This window comes from Erpetoichthys calabaricus, chromosome 8 (assembly GCF_900747795.2).
Source record: "Erpetoichthys calabaricus chromosome 8, fErpCal1.3, whole genome shotgun sequence".
Taxonomy (NCBI): Eukaryota; Metazoa; Chordata; class Cladistia; order Polypteriformes; family Polypteridae; genus Erpetoichthys; species Erpetoichthys calabaricus.
Window position 1 is genome coordinate 196,954,904 of NC_041401.2, and position 15,977 is coordinate 196,970,880.

General features: G+C 48.8%; 2 protein-coding genes across 2 annotated transcripts in view; one reads left to right on the forward strand and one right to left on the reverse strand.

Moving 5' to 3' along the window:
• sema5ba (sema domain, seven thrombospondin repeats (type 1 and type 1-like), transmembrane domain (TM) and short cytoplasmic domain, (semaphorin) 5Ba) overlaps positions 1-15,977 on the reverse strand; it is a 157,331-nt gene that overhangs the window by 113,593 nt on the left and 27,761 nt on the right. The gene's annotated exons all lie outside the window — the stretch shown is intronic.
• pdia5 (protein disulfide isomerase family A, member 5) overlaps positions 15,744-15,977 on the forward strand; it is a 140,488-nt gene continuing 140,254 nt past the window's right edge. The window contains exon 1 of the mRNA XM_051930315.1: positions 15,744-15,839. Within this exon, the coding sequence (XP_051786275.1) occupies positions 15,765-15,839 (75 nt within the window). The 5' untranslated portion in view covers positions 15,744-15,764. The remainder of the gene's footprint in view (positions 15,840-15,977) is intronic.

Here is a 15,977-nt window from a genome sequence, read left to right on the forward strand (position 1 = left end):
ATCGAGCATCTTCATTAAAGACCTGTTTGCAGCATTTGAACCCTGCTGTTGGCTCAAGAGTTATTCCAACTGTTTTCGTGGCGCTGCGAGCAGGAGTTGCAAAGGAGGTGCCACCCAGTCATCTTTCACCTAAGCGTTAGGAGCTCACGCCCCCTCTGTCCTCTGCAGAGCACCACCGGGTAAACAGAATGTGGAATAGGACAGGGGGTCTCCTCTATGGACTTTATTAGGGAGCTTAAGCAAGCAAGAGAGGGCCAGAAAGCATGAAAGCACTGGATACGGAAAAACTGCAAGAAGGAAGGGGGCCGTAAGTCAACACTGAATGTGTTTAGAAAGGGCAAACCAAGAGCCGGGAAATGAAACCAAAAGCTGGCAAAGGTGAAAAGCAGAGCAGCCACTGTCACCCGCATGTGCATGAGAGGCAGTCGAAGGGCTTAACTGGGGGACAGATACAGAGTCAAGGGTTGATGAACGCAACTAATGCTTTTTAGCAAACTTCCACAGACCACCGGAAGGAAAGGCCAGCGAAGACTCCGCCCACTTCCGGTGCCGTGACACGCCCTTTCCTGTCCTGCACCTATAAACCCCGAGCACTCAGTCACTAGTTTGACTACTCAGTCACAAAGTTCATTTTCTTTGTTGTCAGCGATATACGGGTGGATCCCCCCCAAACCTTTGTCGGTTTTCTCTGTTTATTCCACACCACAAAGCCGAAACAACTAACCCATCCATCCATCCATTATCCAACCCGCTATATCCTAACTACAGGGTCACGGGGGTCTGCTGGAGCCAATCCCAGCCCACACAGGGCGCAAGGCAGGAAACAAACCATGGGCAGGGTGCCAGCCCACCGCAGACAACTAACCCTAATCACTAAATCAAAAAACCAAACGGACGAAAGACCTCGAATCTTAATGCTAATCTTTTAAATCATTTACTGCTCTTTCCAATAACGTTTGCACGAGGAATGACACTTGTGCTATCCTTACATAGTCATCGGGAGAGACAATGTCACACACTGCTGGCATGTCATTCGTACAACACAAACAGGCACAGCATGTCACATGTCACAAACAAACCAAGAATAACGTCCAGATAGTAACATGCAGTCTAAACCACAAACAATGCATGAGAATGGGCTGACATCATGGCGGTCAATCGTGGGTCACACGGCCATGGAGAGAAGACGCATCTGTCACACACAGAGGAATTGAGCCCAAGGTCCAGTAAGTCCCGGGCATTGCCAGGCAGCCTCAGTTGTTGTCTTTGGATCGAGTGACTGTGTTGTGTTCCCATATTGCTGCCTGTTTTTTGTGTTCCTCTGGATGTCATCTCGTCATGACATTTGTCATGTCATGTCGTTTGTTTCATTGACTATTGACTTCTTCATCATGTCTGCCTCATCATCAGTGCAGTGACTCTGCTGCATGCCGCCAGGCGAGGCTTATGGCACGGAGTGTGAAGCCACAGGTTCACCGACAGGAGGGCTGCCATCGATGAGTGGGCGTGGTTATATCTGTTCCTGCCCCATGGGCGTGTTGAGATTCAGAAGGGAGGGGCCAGAAATAGAAGGTTAGACAAGAGCCCAAGAGCTCCCCCTGCAGGCCTGGCTCATGTAGGTGTGAGAACAGGGGGTGCTACAGCATTCTGGGATTGAATTAAGAAGCAGGCCGACATACGAGGAGAATTGGAAAGAAACTCGATCTGCCAAAGAGAAAAGAGCTGCTGTAATTAATAATGCGCATGGCAAATTGACAAAACGGCATTGACTGGCACGTGGCCAGCGCACGCGAGCAGACTTTATTAAAGCCTGCAGTAAATTAATCTTATTAAAAGTTACATTTGTGTGTTTTTATGGCAGTGCCTTCTACTGAATGTCTTGGACCAAATCCCAGCATCGAGTCCCAAGTGCAGAAACCCTGGTGAGGTGCAAGTGACCACTTGGCAGTCTAATACATGTCATGGCCCAGCACTGTGCCACTCTCATCTGATGCCAGACGCGCACTGAGGTGATGGTGACACAAGCTTCTGTTACACCTGCTTGGGTACTAAAGTTTCATAAGGCAGTAGAGGTAAAGGCCTGCTTGGCCAAAAGCACATGTGCCAGTTAGCAAGCAGACTGGCACAGGACTGCAATGAACCCACTTGGGTGCTCTGTGGAAGATGTGCTCATTAACACCATGAATAAAGGTCTTGTAATTAGGGGCGGCTCACTGGTTACCGCAGCTGACTCCTGGCTTCAAGGACTTCAGACCCACTCATGGGCCCGTCTCTGCTGTTCTGCCTGCGCCTGTCTGGCTTTCTCTGTTTCTCCAGTACCCTAAAGGAGGGTCAGTGTGTGACTTGATACTGGTCAGAGCAAGTGTATGTGCCCTGCGATGGACAGCTGTGCCACCATGAGAGTGACCGACTCCCGTGCCCTTGTAGGTCTCATTCTAGTTACCTCCAACACTTCAAAGATGTGCATGGAAAGCTAACCAGTGTGTTTAAACTGGCCTGGCATGAGGGAATGTGCCCTGTGGCACACTGGCATTCCACTTTGCGGCTGCCGGGCTAGGCTTAGGATAAGGAGGAGTCCTTACTGGACCTGAGTTCAATGCTTGTGTGAATTATGTGGTGTAGTGGGGGAGGCTTTGGACATCAAATCCTGAGGTTGTGGATTCAAATCCCACTACTGACACCACAGGGTGGCCCTGAGTAGTCACTTCACCTGCCTGAGCTCCATTTGGAAAAACAAAACAAGTGGAACCAAGGTATCTCAGATGTATTCATCTCGGATAAAGGCATCAGTCATATAATAATAATAATAATAATAATAATACTGCGGTGGGCTGGCACCCTGCCTGGGGTTTGTTTCCTGCCTTGCGCCCTGTGTTGGCTGGAGTTGGCTCCAGTAGACCCCCGTGACCCTGTAGTTAGGATATAGCGGGGTGGATAATAGATGGATGGATAGATGGATGGATAATAATAATACTGTTTGCATGTTCTCCCCATGTCCATGCGATGCCAGTTTCCACCACACATCTCAAAGTCACATGAGCTCCTTGATTGCCCTGGAAGGAGCTAAGTGTGCCCTCAAAGCCTATCACTCATGGTTTAGCTATGGTCAATGCCAACCTGAATGATGACGACAACTGGCCAGTGCCCCACAGTCACAGTAAACTGGGGTCAGGTGGGCACCAGACATGAACAAACAATGAAGCAAAATACTCAACATCTGCTGCTGCTTTGAACCCACGTGAAGTGCAGGAATAAACAACGTGGAGACATCCAGCCATCGTGAGCCGCAGCCTACTCTGGCAGTACTGCTGACACAGCAGGAACCACCGCTGGGCGGGATGCCACAGCCCTGCAGGACCCTCATTTGCCAGACCAATTTGGAGTCTCCCACTCACACGTCTTTATGTTGTGCAAAGAAATACACACAGGCAATGCGAGGACATGAACCCCCGTGTTGTATCTCCGCCAGGTGTCCTTCTCTCGCTGGGCTTCAAATTCCTGTTTTGTGTTGTCATTTTTGATTCTTTTGTATGTGTTCATTTCATTGGTGTTTATTTGCTATTCATTATGTTTTTGTTTCAATGCCTTTCATATATTTTGTGAGTGGAACCCAAGAGGTGGGGCCACCTGCCAACTCCATTTTGTCATTTGTGCTCCACAGAGCTTTCTTTTGCGCCTCTGGGATATAAACCTTTTCATTTTATAAAAATTCCACTTAACCCTCTTTCTATTTAGCCAGGGTTTTTGATGGAATTTCCCCCTGTAGTGGACATTATTGAAAGTGCTTTAGAGAATGACGTGCTTTGGGACTCCTGGTCATGACATGACCTGACCTGAAGCTGGGTGCCTGCACATTAACCACTTTACCACTCTCGACTCTGCCCGCTGTCTGAGGATACTTCTCGAAATGGCAGGAAAATGACACTCCTATTGGTAAAGGTGATATAGAGCTGACCTCTGACCCACACTCACAGTGCTTTTGATAGTTTGTTAAATATGACTCGTAATATTTGTGTGATGTGTTAACATCAGGTTACTTCAGTGAGATGCAGCTTTAAGAGAAAACAACTGTGTGTCGTAGAGCCCGTAAGGGGAGGCCAGCATTGTTTTGATGGCGACTATTTACACAGGACCTTAATATACGGTGTGTAATATAAAGGTGTGGAGGACACTCTGATCTCCATGCTCCATAGAGCCTACTCCCACCGGGACAAAGCTGGCACCACAGTCAGGATCACGGTCTTTGATTTTTCCAGGGCCCTCAACACCACCAGGCCTCCCAGACTGGAGAACACACTAAGGGATCTTCATCTTGATGACCCCACAACCTCCCGGATCATAGATAGATAGATAGATAGATAGATAGATAGATAGATAGATAGATAGATAGATAGATAGATAGATAGATAGATAGATATGTGAAAGGCACTATATAATAGATAGATAGATAGATAGATAGATAGATAGATAGATAGATAGATAGATAGATAGATAGATAGATAGATAGATAGATAGATAGATAGATACTTTATTAATCCCAAGGGGAAATTCACATACTCCAGCAACAGCATACTGATCATGGACCATCAGACCACCAGAGAGCAATTTATGAGGCTCAGGGACTGGTGGTGTGATACTGGAGTACCTTGGGGGGAACTGCTGTCCTGTCCTGCCCTGTCCTGCTCTGACCTGACATGTCTTGACTTGTCCTGTCCTATTTTGACCTCTCCTGACCTGACCTGTCCTGTTCTGTCATGTCCTGACCTGTCATGTCCTGTTCTATCCTGACTTGTCCTGACCTAATCTGTCCTGACCTAATCTGTCCTGTCCTATTCTGACCTGTCCTATTTTGACCTCTCCTGACCTGTCCTATTCTGTCATGTCCTGACCTAATCTGTCCTGTCCTATTCTGACCTGTCCTGTCTTGACTTGTCCTGTCCTGTCTCCCTTCCTGTTAACTGTCTATACAATGGACTCTCAGCACAATCCCAGCACTTGCCATCTCCTCCATCATAGGCAGCATTTATAATGATGATGAGTTCAGGGGACTTGTGGAGGGCATCACTTGCAGTGCAGGGAGAGCCATCTTCAGCTCAACATCACAGAGACAAAAGAGCTTGGGGTGGACTTCCTGCAAGCCAAAGAGCTTCTGAAGCCAGTCACCATCTGGGGTGGGGGGGGGGGGGGGAGCATGGCGGTGGTGCAGAGCTACAAACTGTAAGTACTTGGGGGTCCACACAAACAAACTGGACTGGTCCACCCAAATAGTGCTGCTGTTACAAGAAGGGGGCCAGTAAAGACTCAGGTCTTAAATGTGTGCACCAAGATGCTGGAGATGTTCTACCAGTAGGCAGTGACCTGAATGTCTGCTCCACCACAGGGCTAACCTGGGACATTCTGGAAGCTGCTGTGGAAAAGAGAATGGTGGAAAAACTGGATGCCACCGTGGAAAATCCCCTCCAGGAGTCGCTCTCTTGGAACACTTTTACCCACGGGTTCATTCCTCCACGGTGCGCCTTCCACCATCTTGCCTCTCTTGCCTTATCCCTTATGTACCGGGGGTGAGGGGTGGTGGGGGGTCGGGGGGTATTACAGATGCCCAGGCCACCCTCTCCTTTCAGCTCAGTCCGCATTCTTCATATCCATAAATTATAGAGAGCTGTCTGTGGCTATTGAGCTGAATGAAATACGATGACTGGAGGACCGCCGCGGTCCAATTTAGCATTTTGAAGGCTTTCTATTCTCCGCTTCTGGCAATTAAACGCTTATCTCCATCTCTTAAGACTCCCGCTGCCATTGAAAATGCGCACGAATAAAGCTGAAAAGTCACTGGAGAAACGGAATTTATAAGAAAGGGTTAATGAGGACGCCTTTCTTCAGGAATTTTAACAAAAATCCTGGAAAAGAGAGAATGGATTCAGGGAATATTAACTCTTCACCGATTGAGCTTGACTGTGTAACACGAGGCTTTGGGATTCGACGGATTTTCCCGTCTGCTCCTCCTCAGGATGACACCACAAATGTCTATTTGATGGCTTTGAGGTCTGCGTTGTCAGTTCGGTCGTTCACACGGCAGCTCTCTGAGTTTTTGGCTCCTGTGGTGTTTGCCCACACAAAATAAATCTGATACTAGTGGGCACAGACATGTACCCTCAATGTGCCCTGCATGACAAAAAACAAACTCATCAAGCCGAGGCAGTAAGCCCTGCAGTCAGTCGGCCTGCCATCCACCCATCTTCCTGACCCACCTGGGAAGGCAGGTAGTGTGAGGCACGGAATTATAAGAGGACAGATGGACTAAAAGACTGCGTAAGGCGCTATATTAGTATAACAGAGAGATATACTGATACACAGAAAGGTGTTATATGTAACAGACAGACAGACATGAACAAATACTGTAACCCTAAACACACTGACCCCTAACCTGAACCGCCATCCTAAAACTGCACCAACTTCATGGGCCGCGGCTCTGCTAATACACGACACTGCTGCATTCAGGAACAGTAGGGGGCAGCAGTGTCCTTGTGTGCGATCAATAAACAGACAGAAATAACCAACACAGCAGGACTGAACACATGAAGGACAGCATTACTGTATTAGCTGCCTCACAGGAGGGACACCAGGGTTTACATCCCAGGCACCCCGTGTGGACTTGGCATGCTCTCCCCGTGTCTGTGTGGGATTCTACCGGGTGCTCATTTGTCCTCCCACAGTCCAAAGACATGCAGGTTAGGTGGATTGGCGATCCTAAATTAGTGTGTGTGTGTTCACCCTGCACCCTGTGCTGGCTGGGATAGGCTCTGGCCCCCTGCAGCTCTGCTCATGATTAAGTGGGCTTTAAAATGGAATGGTACGTAACGGTATTGTGATTAGCAAATCTGATCAAATAAATAAACGTCTAACGTCAAAGCGCGCTACAGTCTCATTGCACTGTGAAGACTGCGGAGCACACGAGGGTGCTGACATCTGACTCCTCCCACATCAGCCCCCAACCCATCCCATGTCACACAGCAAGGGGATGACCACTAAATATTGGATTGGTCTGACATCTGACTACGCCCACATCAGTCCCCACCCTATCCCACATCCTGCAACAATGGGGTGCTCACGAAGTACGGGATTGGTCTGATATCTGAACCCGCCCACATCCATCCCTGCCCCACCCCCTTTTCCACAGCCAAGGGTCACTGGCTCTCAGATGCTCTAAATGCTCTTCAGGGTATGTTCAGATGTCTGTGAAGTCTCAGTGTCCTGCCAGGTGACCCTACTAGACATCTGTTTCTTCTTCAAAGCTCAAAGAGCCAACTTCACATTCAAAGAACCTTTCACCGAATGAAGTGAGTGAACTGCCAGGTAGGGACGACACCACCCAGCAGAGTGCCATCAAAAGACCAGGACTCTCAGGGGTCTAGTCACACGTCCCCATTACATGTCATCTGCCAGAAAGCCACCCAAGCCTAAGGAGATCACCCTCAGCATAACACCCAACTCTTTAAATTTGCAGAACTGACGGCCCGTCCTTACGTATGTCACCACCCCCCCACCCCCATTCCAGCCAAGAGCCCATCCACCCTTCCAGGACCAGAGTCTCATTCTTCCTAATGATTGAGTCCCCTCCCATTACAAGTTCTCTCCTTTTGGGGACTGGTTTGAAGGTGACACCCCCCATGTCTGCGGACCACCTCAGTTTACAGAGTCACCATCCAGCTCCTTAAGATCTTTAAAGCAGTTTTAGACCTCCAGTTCTGGGGTTGTTGCTCAAGACAGTGTGCGCCCTTAAGTTGTGTGGACGTCCGACTGACCCACCTAAGTCTACCCCTCTGGTATTCTTCTCACCCTCCTCAAGCCCAGTCCACCCCAGTTAAAACCTACAGCCCTCTCCCCAGGTAGGCTGTGCCCATACTGTAATCCAATGACTTACAGTGCAGAGGTATGGGGGGGGGGACACAAACAGTGGAGTAAAACAGTGGACATCCCTACACAATGTCAACTGATGAGATCACATGGAAGTCACATGACAGCAGCTTGGCGACAGTCAAAATCCGACCAAAAAGTTCTGATTCCCAATTTGCTGTTCACACTTCACTAACAAGATCAGATGGGCGTCAAAATCGGAGTTGAGCTGCAGTGTAAGCTTTAGTCTTCTGTATCACACAGCACCTTTCATACCATCTCAAAATGCTACACAAAGCCCACCCAGGTGATTACAAGGTGGGTTAGCTGATGATTCAAATCCAACATGAAGAACAGAGAAATGACTGGACAGAGACTGGCGTGGCGCGAGCCGATGGACATCACCATCAACTTTCTAAGCCTGCACATTTCAAGGCTGTGCCATGGCGAGGACATCCGATCTCTCTGACGTCGATGACATCAAGGCCGCCGATCACTTGCTCTTATTATCTAAGGTGACTTACAACATGTGAAGTAAGAAATTAGCAGAAGACCCTCCATGACTAACGAACTGGAATCTCCCATCTATAAAGTGACAGGAATACAACGTGCACAGCCGTGTGCCAACTTACGGCTCCGTTTAGCAACGGCCATTTGGCTGATGTGGGTCACCAGGTACAAGAAGGGTCATTGCAATTGAGGCTCTGTGGGTCCAGGTGGGTCACACGAAGCCACCTTCACGTCTCAGCAGCCACACGCCAGGCCTGTGTAAAGCCTTGATCCTCAACCAGTGGATCGTGCCACCAGTGGGTGACACATTGCTGTCAGGGTGAGTTGAGGTGGGTCGCCTAAGCCAGTGTTTCTCATGACTCGTGTTGCCACCACTGTGTCGTGAGTGGGTCGTGGTGGGATGCAAGTGGGTCACCTAAGCTATTGGCAATGTAATGGCACTTGTTTCACCAAGGGGGACCCCACAAATTATGCTTTTTTCACCAAGGGGGACCTCGAAATGACACTTGTTTCACCAAGTGGGACCCCCAATGGCATTTGTTTCACCAAGGGGGACCTCTAAATGGCACTTGTTTCACCAAGGGGGATCCCCAAATGACACTTGTATCACCAAGGGGGACCCCCAAATGACATCTGTTTCACCAAGGGGGTGCAGGCGACATTGCTGCTAGTGGGCCATCATTGAATTTAAAGAAGGCCCAAAGGCTGAGAGGCATCGTGTAAGGATGGCAGAGTGGGCCAAAAGCATAAGAATTAGCCACATGGAGCAGCGCCAATCAAAACAAACCTTAAAGGACCCTCCAAGAGTCAGAAAACATGTAAGACCCCGTGAAATAATAACAGTAATGAAAGATTTATTACTTGGGCGATTTCGAGAACATCATTATCCAGTTGTTTTCCTGTGCCCCTCGGCTGTAAGTGGGCATTGCCGTAACTCGGTTGGCCATTAATTCAACACATGACTGATTTAGTATCGTTATTATGAATTATTATTATTATTTTTATTTGGCTGACGTCCTTTTCAACTTTTGAAGCCCAATTGGTTACTTTTTTTTTTTTGTCCCCCTTGAGGCCCAGGCAGGTGCAGTGACTTCCACAGAGTCACACAGTGGTGTCAGTAGTGGGATTTGAACCCACAACCTCAGGGTTTGAAGTCCGAAGCCTTTACCGCTATGCCTGCTGCCGTGTCATTGCCACACTAAATTGTGCCACCAATGGTGATACGTCACTCACCCGATACCCCCCCCCCCAATTCACCAGGCTGATTCCAATACACGTTCCTGTGCCAACCCACCACAAACCTGACTGTTTAAGAAAGTAAGGACTGACGGACTCCTGCCTCGCTCTCACTGCTGCCTGGAGAGGCTCTGACTCCGTGACACCGGACTGGATGTTTGTTTAGCCGGGGCTCTCTGATTGGCTGCCTACAGCCTAATGGCAGACGTGACAGAAAGTGAAAGTGATGTGGGACATCAGTGCGCCTCTCGGGGTCTTCAGAGGGTCCACAAAGGGAGGTGAACTCGGTGAAGAGCGCTGTATGTGCCGTGAGTGCAGCAGCGCCGGGGGGCTCGCCGCGTGTCAGCAGATCGAGATGTCTCCTTCTCACGAGGTTAAAAGCCACTTTCCCACGAACTTGTGCGAGTCGTTAGGATTTGTTTCATTTTTTTTTTCTTACCACCGCCTTCTCCTGACGGATTAAAGGAAAACAGACGGAAAAAACAAAGGACCACGTCTCATATGTGAACAGAGTGGGTTTATAATTTAGTGTGGGGGCGAGGGGGGGGGGGGGGTGAGGCTGTTTATACAGAAAGAGAAAGGAAAACACGAGGTGACAAGTGTCCCAAATTATTGTCTGATTCAATTACGTCTGCAGTGCAAACAGAGCAGTGGGCGGGTGGTGACAAAGAGCGCACGGTAACGGCGGGCCACGGGGCTGATTGAGGGGACACGGGGGTCGACGAGGGGCTCGCGAGGGACGAAATCAGCGCAATCGGACACAACACGCAATCAGCGGCCACCGATGCACCCACCTGATTGAGCGAGAAGAAGACACCTGGGACTGAAATCGAAGGAGGCCACCTGAATGGCGCTATATAAATCAGGCTGTGAATCCCAACAGGAGACAGTCACTGGGCAGTGTGACCTGGTGAGGCACTAGGAGTCCCTGCTGCCGTTGGGGGGGGGGCTCTTTCTGACATTACATCAATTTCAAATTCAATCAAAAGTCACTCCTATAATACTCCACTAAGGTCAGCGGCGGCAGGTGACCAGCAGGTGACCATGACACTCCCTCAGGGGTCACACTGCCTGCCAGGAGCCTCGTGTGGCTTAGCGGTTAAGGCTTTGAACTTGAAACCGTCAAGACATCAGCTTCCAGTCCTCACGTCACGCGCCCGTCCTGCTCCCTAAAATAAAGTGCCGGGTACACAGTGGCACCTGACCCCGGAGCTGGTGGTCATTCTAGAAAGGTCCATCCACTTTCATCTTATCTTAACCTGCTTACCCTGGGCTGTGTTGTAGGGAAGCTGGAGCCAAATCAACAGGCACGGCGCAGAGCAGGAACAGCCCCCGGAGATCAGACACACACACACACACACACACACACACACATCGCCGATCCACCTAAACGCATGTCTTCAGACCGTGAGGGCACACACAAAGAGAGAACATGCAAACGCCATGCAGGGAGGACCTCCACCACTGTGCCACCACTGCCCATACTGAATAACATTTAGTTCTCAGTCGGTGTGGAGGTGACATGTGCTCTCCGTGTCCATGTGCTTTGTGTTGTGTTTTTGATCTTCTAGCTGATTCTTTTTCCTTCCAAATTTCTGCTTGTTAAGTCAATCAATCAATCGATCATTCAGTCAATCGATCCTAATCAACAGAGCAGCACAAGCCACTTTGTAAAGCACACACAACACAATCAGCCACAGACGGGCTGCACCCGAGATTAAGCCTCACAACCCAAAGACCACCTGACGTGTGTGAAGAAGGAGAAATGGCACCCTGGCGAGGGTCTGTTTGTGTCTTCCACCTGCAGCTCCTGACTTTGCACTGGAAAATGAATGAATGAATGAATGAATGATGAACACATGAATGGATGGATGGATGAATACACAAACAAATGAACAGATTAATGAATGAATAAACTAACAAATTAAAGAAATGAACAAATGAAGTATGAATGCATGAATGAACACATGAATGGATGTATGAACAAATGGACATATCAATGAATGAATCAATCAATCAATCAATTAAAAGAACAAATGCATGAACACATGAATGAATCTATGAATGAATACACAAACAAATGAACAGATTAATGAATTAATGAATAAATGAACAAATGAATGAACAAATGAAGTATGAACACATGAATGAATGAATTAAATATTCAGGTTAGCGAATGGACACATGAATGCACTGCCTGAATTAATAACTGAACAAACAAACTGACAAATGAACAGATTAATAAATTAATGATTAAAAAAATGAATGAACAAATAATTCACATTAACAAACAAATGAACGAATTAGCAAACGAATGAACGACTGAATAACTGATTGAATAAACAAGTGAATTAAGTAACTAACAAATGACTTAATTAACAAATGAATGAATAAATCGTTCAAATTAACCAATGTATGAGTGAATGATTAACTGAATGAATTCACAAAGGAGTGAACACCCGCCCCTGCCAGCTCCTCGTGGTCACCTAATGGCCTGGCTCACCGATCATGGCACCTCCAAATGTGCCAAGAAACACAGGAGGCCCCTAAATGCCTTCCATTGACGTGGCGGAAGCGGTCGAGGGTCCGGGCCGCACTCACGTGTGTGAGCCACGAGTGACCGATGGGCGCTGACCACACAGAGGCTTCTGTTCTGTGGGCTCTCCCACATGGCACACAGAGGGTCTTTGCAGCGAGGGGCTCACCACAGTGAGAAGGCGCACATGTTTTCTGGTCGCAGTAATCTGATAATTAGGACTCTGACAAACCGCCGGGATTTTTGTGTGCTCATATAAACCAAACTTTCATTTCCTACAAAAGCTCTGGCAATAAAACAAGCGGCAGATGTGGCGGGCCGTCTGGTTGCTTTTACAAGCCATTGAGATGATTTACGCTGCGCGGCTGCTGACCGTGGGACTGTGGAGACTGACAAGGGGCACCCAGCTGGTGGGCAGCGTCCACACACGGGTGGACTTCAGTGTTACACGGGCCTCTCCACGGCCCCTTCATCCAATGACTTGTCACAAATCTCATCCTGAAGCCATTAGATTGTTATGTTGATTTAAAGAGTGAATGTCAGGGCTGATGCTTTGATCCAAAGTGACCTCCATATCACACCACTTCTACAATTCCTCACTCACATGAAGGGACTTTTTCAGGGGGGAGCCTGCATGTTCTCTCCGTGTCCGTGTCTGTTTTTTTTTCACTCCACCCTTAGGTCAGGTTGACTGGTGACCCTACGGTGGTCCTTGCTTTCAGTTCTGACGTGATAGGCTCCGAGTTGTCACCTGACCTGCAAAAATGAAGGCTTTATGATGAGCGCACACAGGAAGGGGCGGAGCCTTCCCCGGGGAAGCCTAATCAGTCCAGTGTTGTTAAGCCACACCTCCAGGAAGCAGGCCCTGTAGGCCACACTCATTGTTACAGTAAAAGACGTCCCCAACATCAAAGTCCATCTGACAGCCCCTCGGGTGAGAAAAAGAGGGCACAACACTGTGTGGAGCTGCACGATGGACACCACCCCACAAAGAGTCCATGGAGGGCGTTAAAACAATAAACATCTGAGCGTATATAGCGCCCTTGAGAAGTGAACACCAACAGAAAGGGGGTTGGCAGTTTTGCTGAAATTGTTTCCCTCCTTGCACACAATGAGCAGCAGCCACTGTGATGACCATCTCAGCGTCATGAGGAGTCAGTTTGGGACACCAAGTCCGCATACCTGTGGCCATCTATAGCACCTTGTAATACCAAACCCCATTCCAAGGCCATTTACAACATTTCTACCTCTCCACTATGTGCAGACGCAGGTGAAGTGACACACTCAGGGTCACACTGAGCGTGAGTGGGGGACGTCTGAATCACTAATCGTGCATTTTTCATAGCGCCTTTTGATACAGAACAGCACTCATGTACAGGCTTAGTACGCCGGGTCTCCCTGTCTCCACACTTGCAGGTGACGTGATTCACTCAAAGTCACATACAGCGTCAGTAGCAAGGACTGCATTTTCATATAGCGCCTTTTACTGCTGAACACCATCTGCAGGTGCTTTACAGGTATTGTACTGACAGATTGCACACTTCACGCATGCAGTCAGCGGCAAGGCTTGGGAATGGAATCTCGAAGTTTTATATAGCGCCTTTCACTGCTGAAGACCACCCCAATGTACTTTACGGGTTACTGTTTGCACATTTCTATGCCATAAGCACCGGTGGGGAGGCGACTCCCTCAGGATACGCACAGGGTGACAAGAGGGGACCAAGTCAGTCGGACTGAGATTTATACAGCGCCTTTCAGTAGGGCCTTCCATGGTGCTCTACAGGTACTGAATAATTATGTCCATAGGATGGCATGGCGTGTCTCAGTCAAGCCTGACAGTCATAAGGAGGGGGTCTGCATTCTTGGGGTTTTATATAGCGCCTCTCACGACTTTATAAGGTCAGTTGTTGCCCTGCTCCTTCACCAACACTCACAGTGGCAGTGGGTGACATGGAGATTCCCCATCAAAGCCCATCACCTTAGCCTGCTGGGGGCGCCACTGCGCCATCCGAATTGGGGTGACGTTGTCAGCTTGGACCTCAGATATGCTGGCTAAGTGGTCCAAGTTCAAGTCAGAAGATAGAAGATGAGACTCAATGCTGCCCCTAGGGATTTGAACCAATAAATAAATCAAACAGCTGGTTAAACACTGGAAGACATGAGAGTAAATGTGTTTGGATTTTAACTGGCACACATGACTGGCATGAAATGCAAGGCATGGTCGGATGCATTTTTAAAATTTAAATTATTTTCCTAAATCATAAAATGATGTCAACCTGCTGGTGCACAGACCCCAATTCAAGCCCCCCAGTGTGCAGACCGCATGTTCTCTTTGTGGCCTTGTGTCACCCACACTCCAAAGTTTTGTGCTCGGCTGTGGGTGTGAGCCAAGCCATGTTGGGTTACCTCTGTGCCCCAGTTTGTGTCAGGCCCTTTGCTGGCGTCTTTAAAAGTTTAATATTAAAAATCATAAGATGTAAATCATTTGATCCCAACAGGCTTATCGTCATGGATGCCAACAAACAAGGAAGACCTTCTGAGCCCCGGGATTGTTCCTGCCTTGTGCCCGATTCTTGCTCAGATAGCCATGTGGGTAAGCAGGTTAAGAAAATGGATGAATGGATGGGACACATAAGGACCTGGAATACACAGCCTTATGGTGTCAGTCCCATCACTAAGCCAGCGTGTCACCAGGGTTGGGCTGGGGGTTAACTTCAGGCCATAGAGGGAAATTCCTGTAGGATACACCAGCAGGCATCATGTGATGTGTGGTGTGAAAGGCACTATATACTTAAGGTGAGTTAACGGAGTGTGTATTTATGAGTGAAACTGGACACCTCATGGTGTGACCCTCACAAGGGGGGCCAGAAGGGTCACATGCACTGCGGGAATGAAAAAGGAAAGTCGTAAAGATTTGTTCAGCGACCCGCTGAGTCCGGAAGCCCAGTGAAGAAAGACGAAGGCCACGAGTGACGCCGGAGGGGGTCGCGGGACCACCGTTTTATCTGCCATGTCCTTGGAAATGACGGCGTCAGACGTTCAAGGCTCTCTTTTATCATGACGGGTAACACTCTGTGGTGCCAGCCGCTCGTGCGTCCCGTGTTTAGTTGTTTATAGTTTCGCTTGCGTCTATTGGGACCACCACGTCTGCCTATCCGCATAAAACAACTCAACTCCCGGTGGGCCACTTCTGCTTCAGGGCCACTTCGGTGTGACACCTCAAATAGCGCGCGCTGCAGAAAGGGGGGACATCAAAGCACTGGCGCCCTGACAAACTCGTCTGTCTTAAAACTGAGGGCCGCGCTGTGTGACTTCAGCTATGAATGAGTTTACATTCAAATGTGCCGCGACAGCTGCTGTCCCGTTAACCTGTGTATATATTTAATATCTTACGCTTTTACTCGCCTGACAGCAAACCACACCGTGAAGCACCTGCAGAGTCCGACTGTCCGCGCGTCACACACATCCGGCGCCTTCCCAAACTGGCCAATAAAAATGATTTGTAATGGCGCGTCACCAACGTGAAGCTCCGCCCCGTTCCGCAGGCTACACTGAGGGGTTCTTGGGAGTCGCGCGCGTGCTGTGAAATATGCCGCCCGTAGCAGCGGCCACTGCGCCTGCGCGGCGGCTTTGGCGCTTCTCTTGTCCCTTGAAGTCATGGCGGGTAAGTAGCGTGATGTCCGTGCGCGTTAAAAAGTTAAAAAGAGCAAACAAATGAACAGTTCTGGAGGAAGGATACAGGTGTGCGTTATTAATTTGACGTTCTTGACTGGGAGATTCCGTATGCACGTTTTGCACTGCT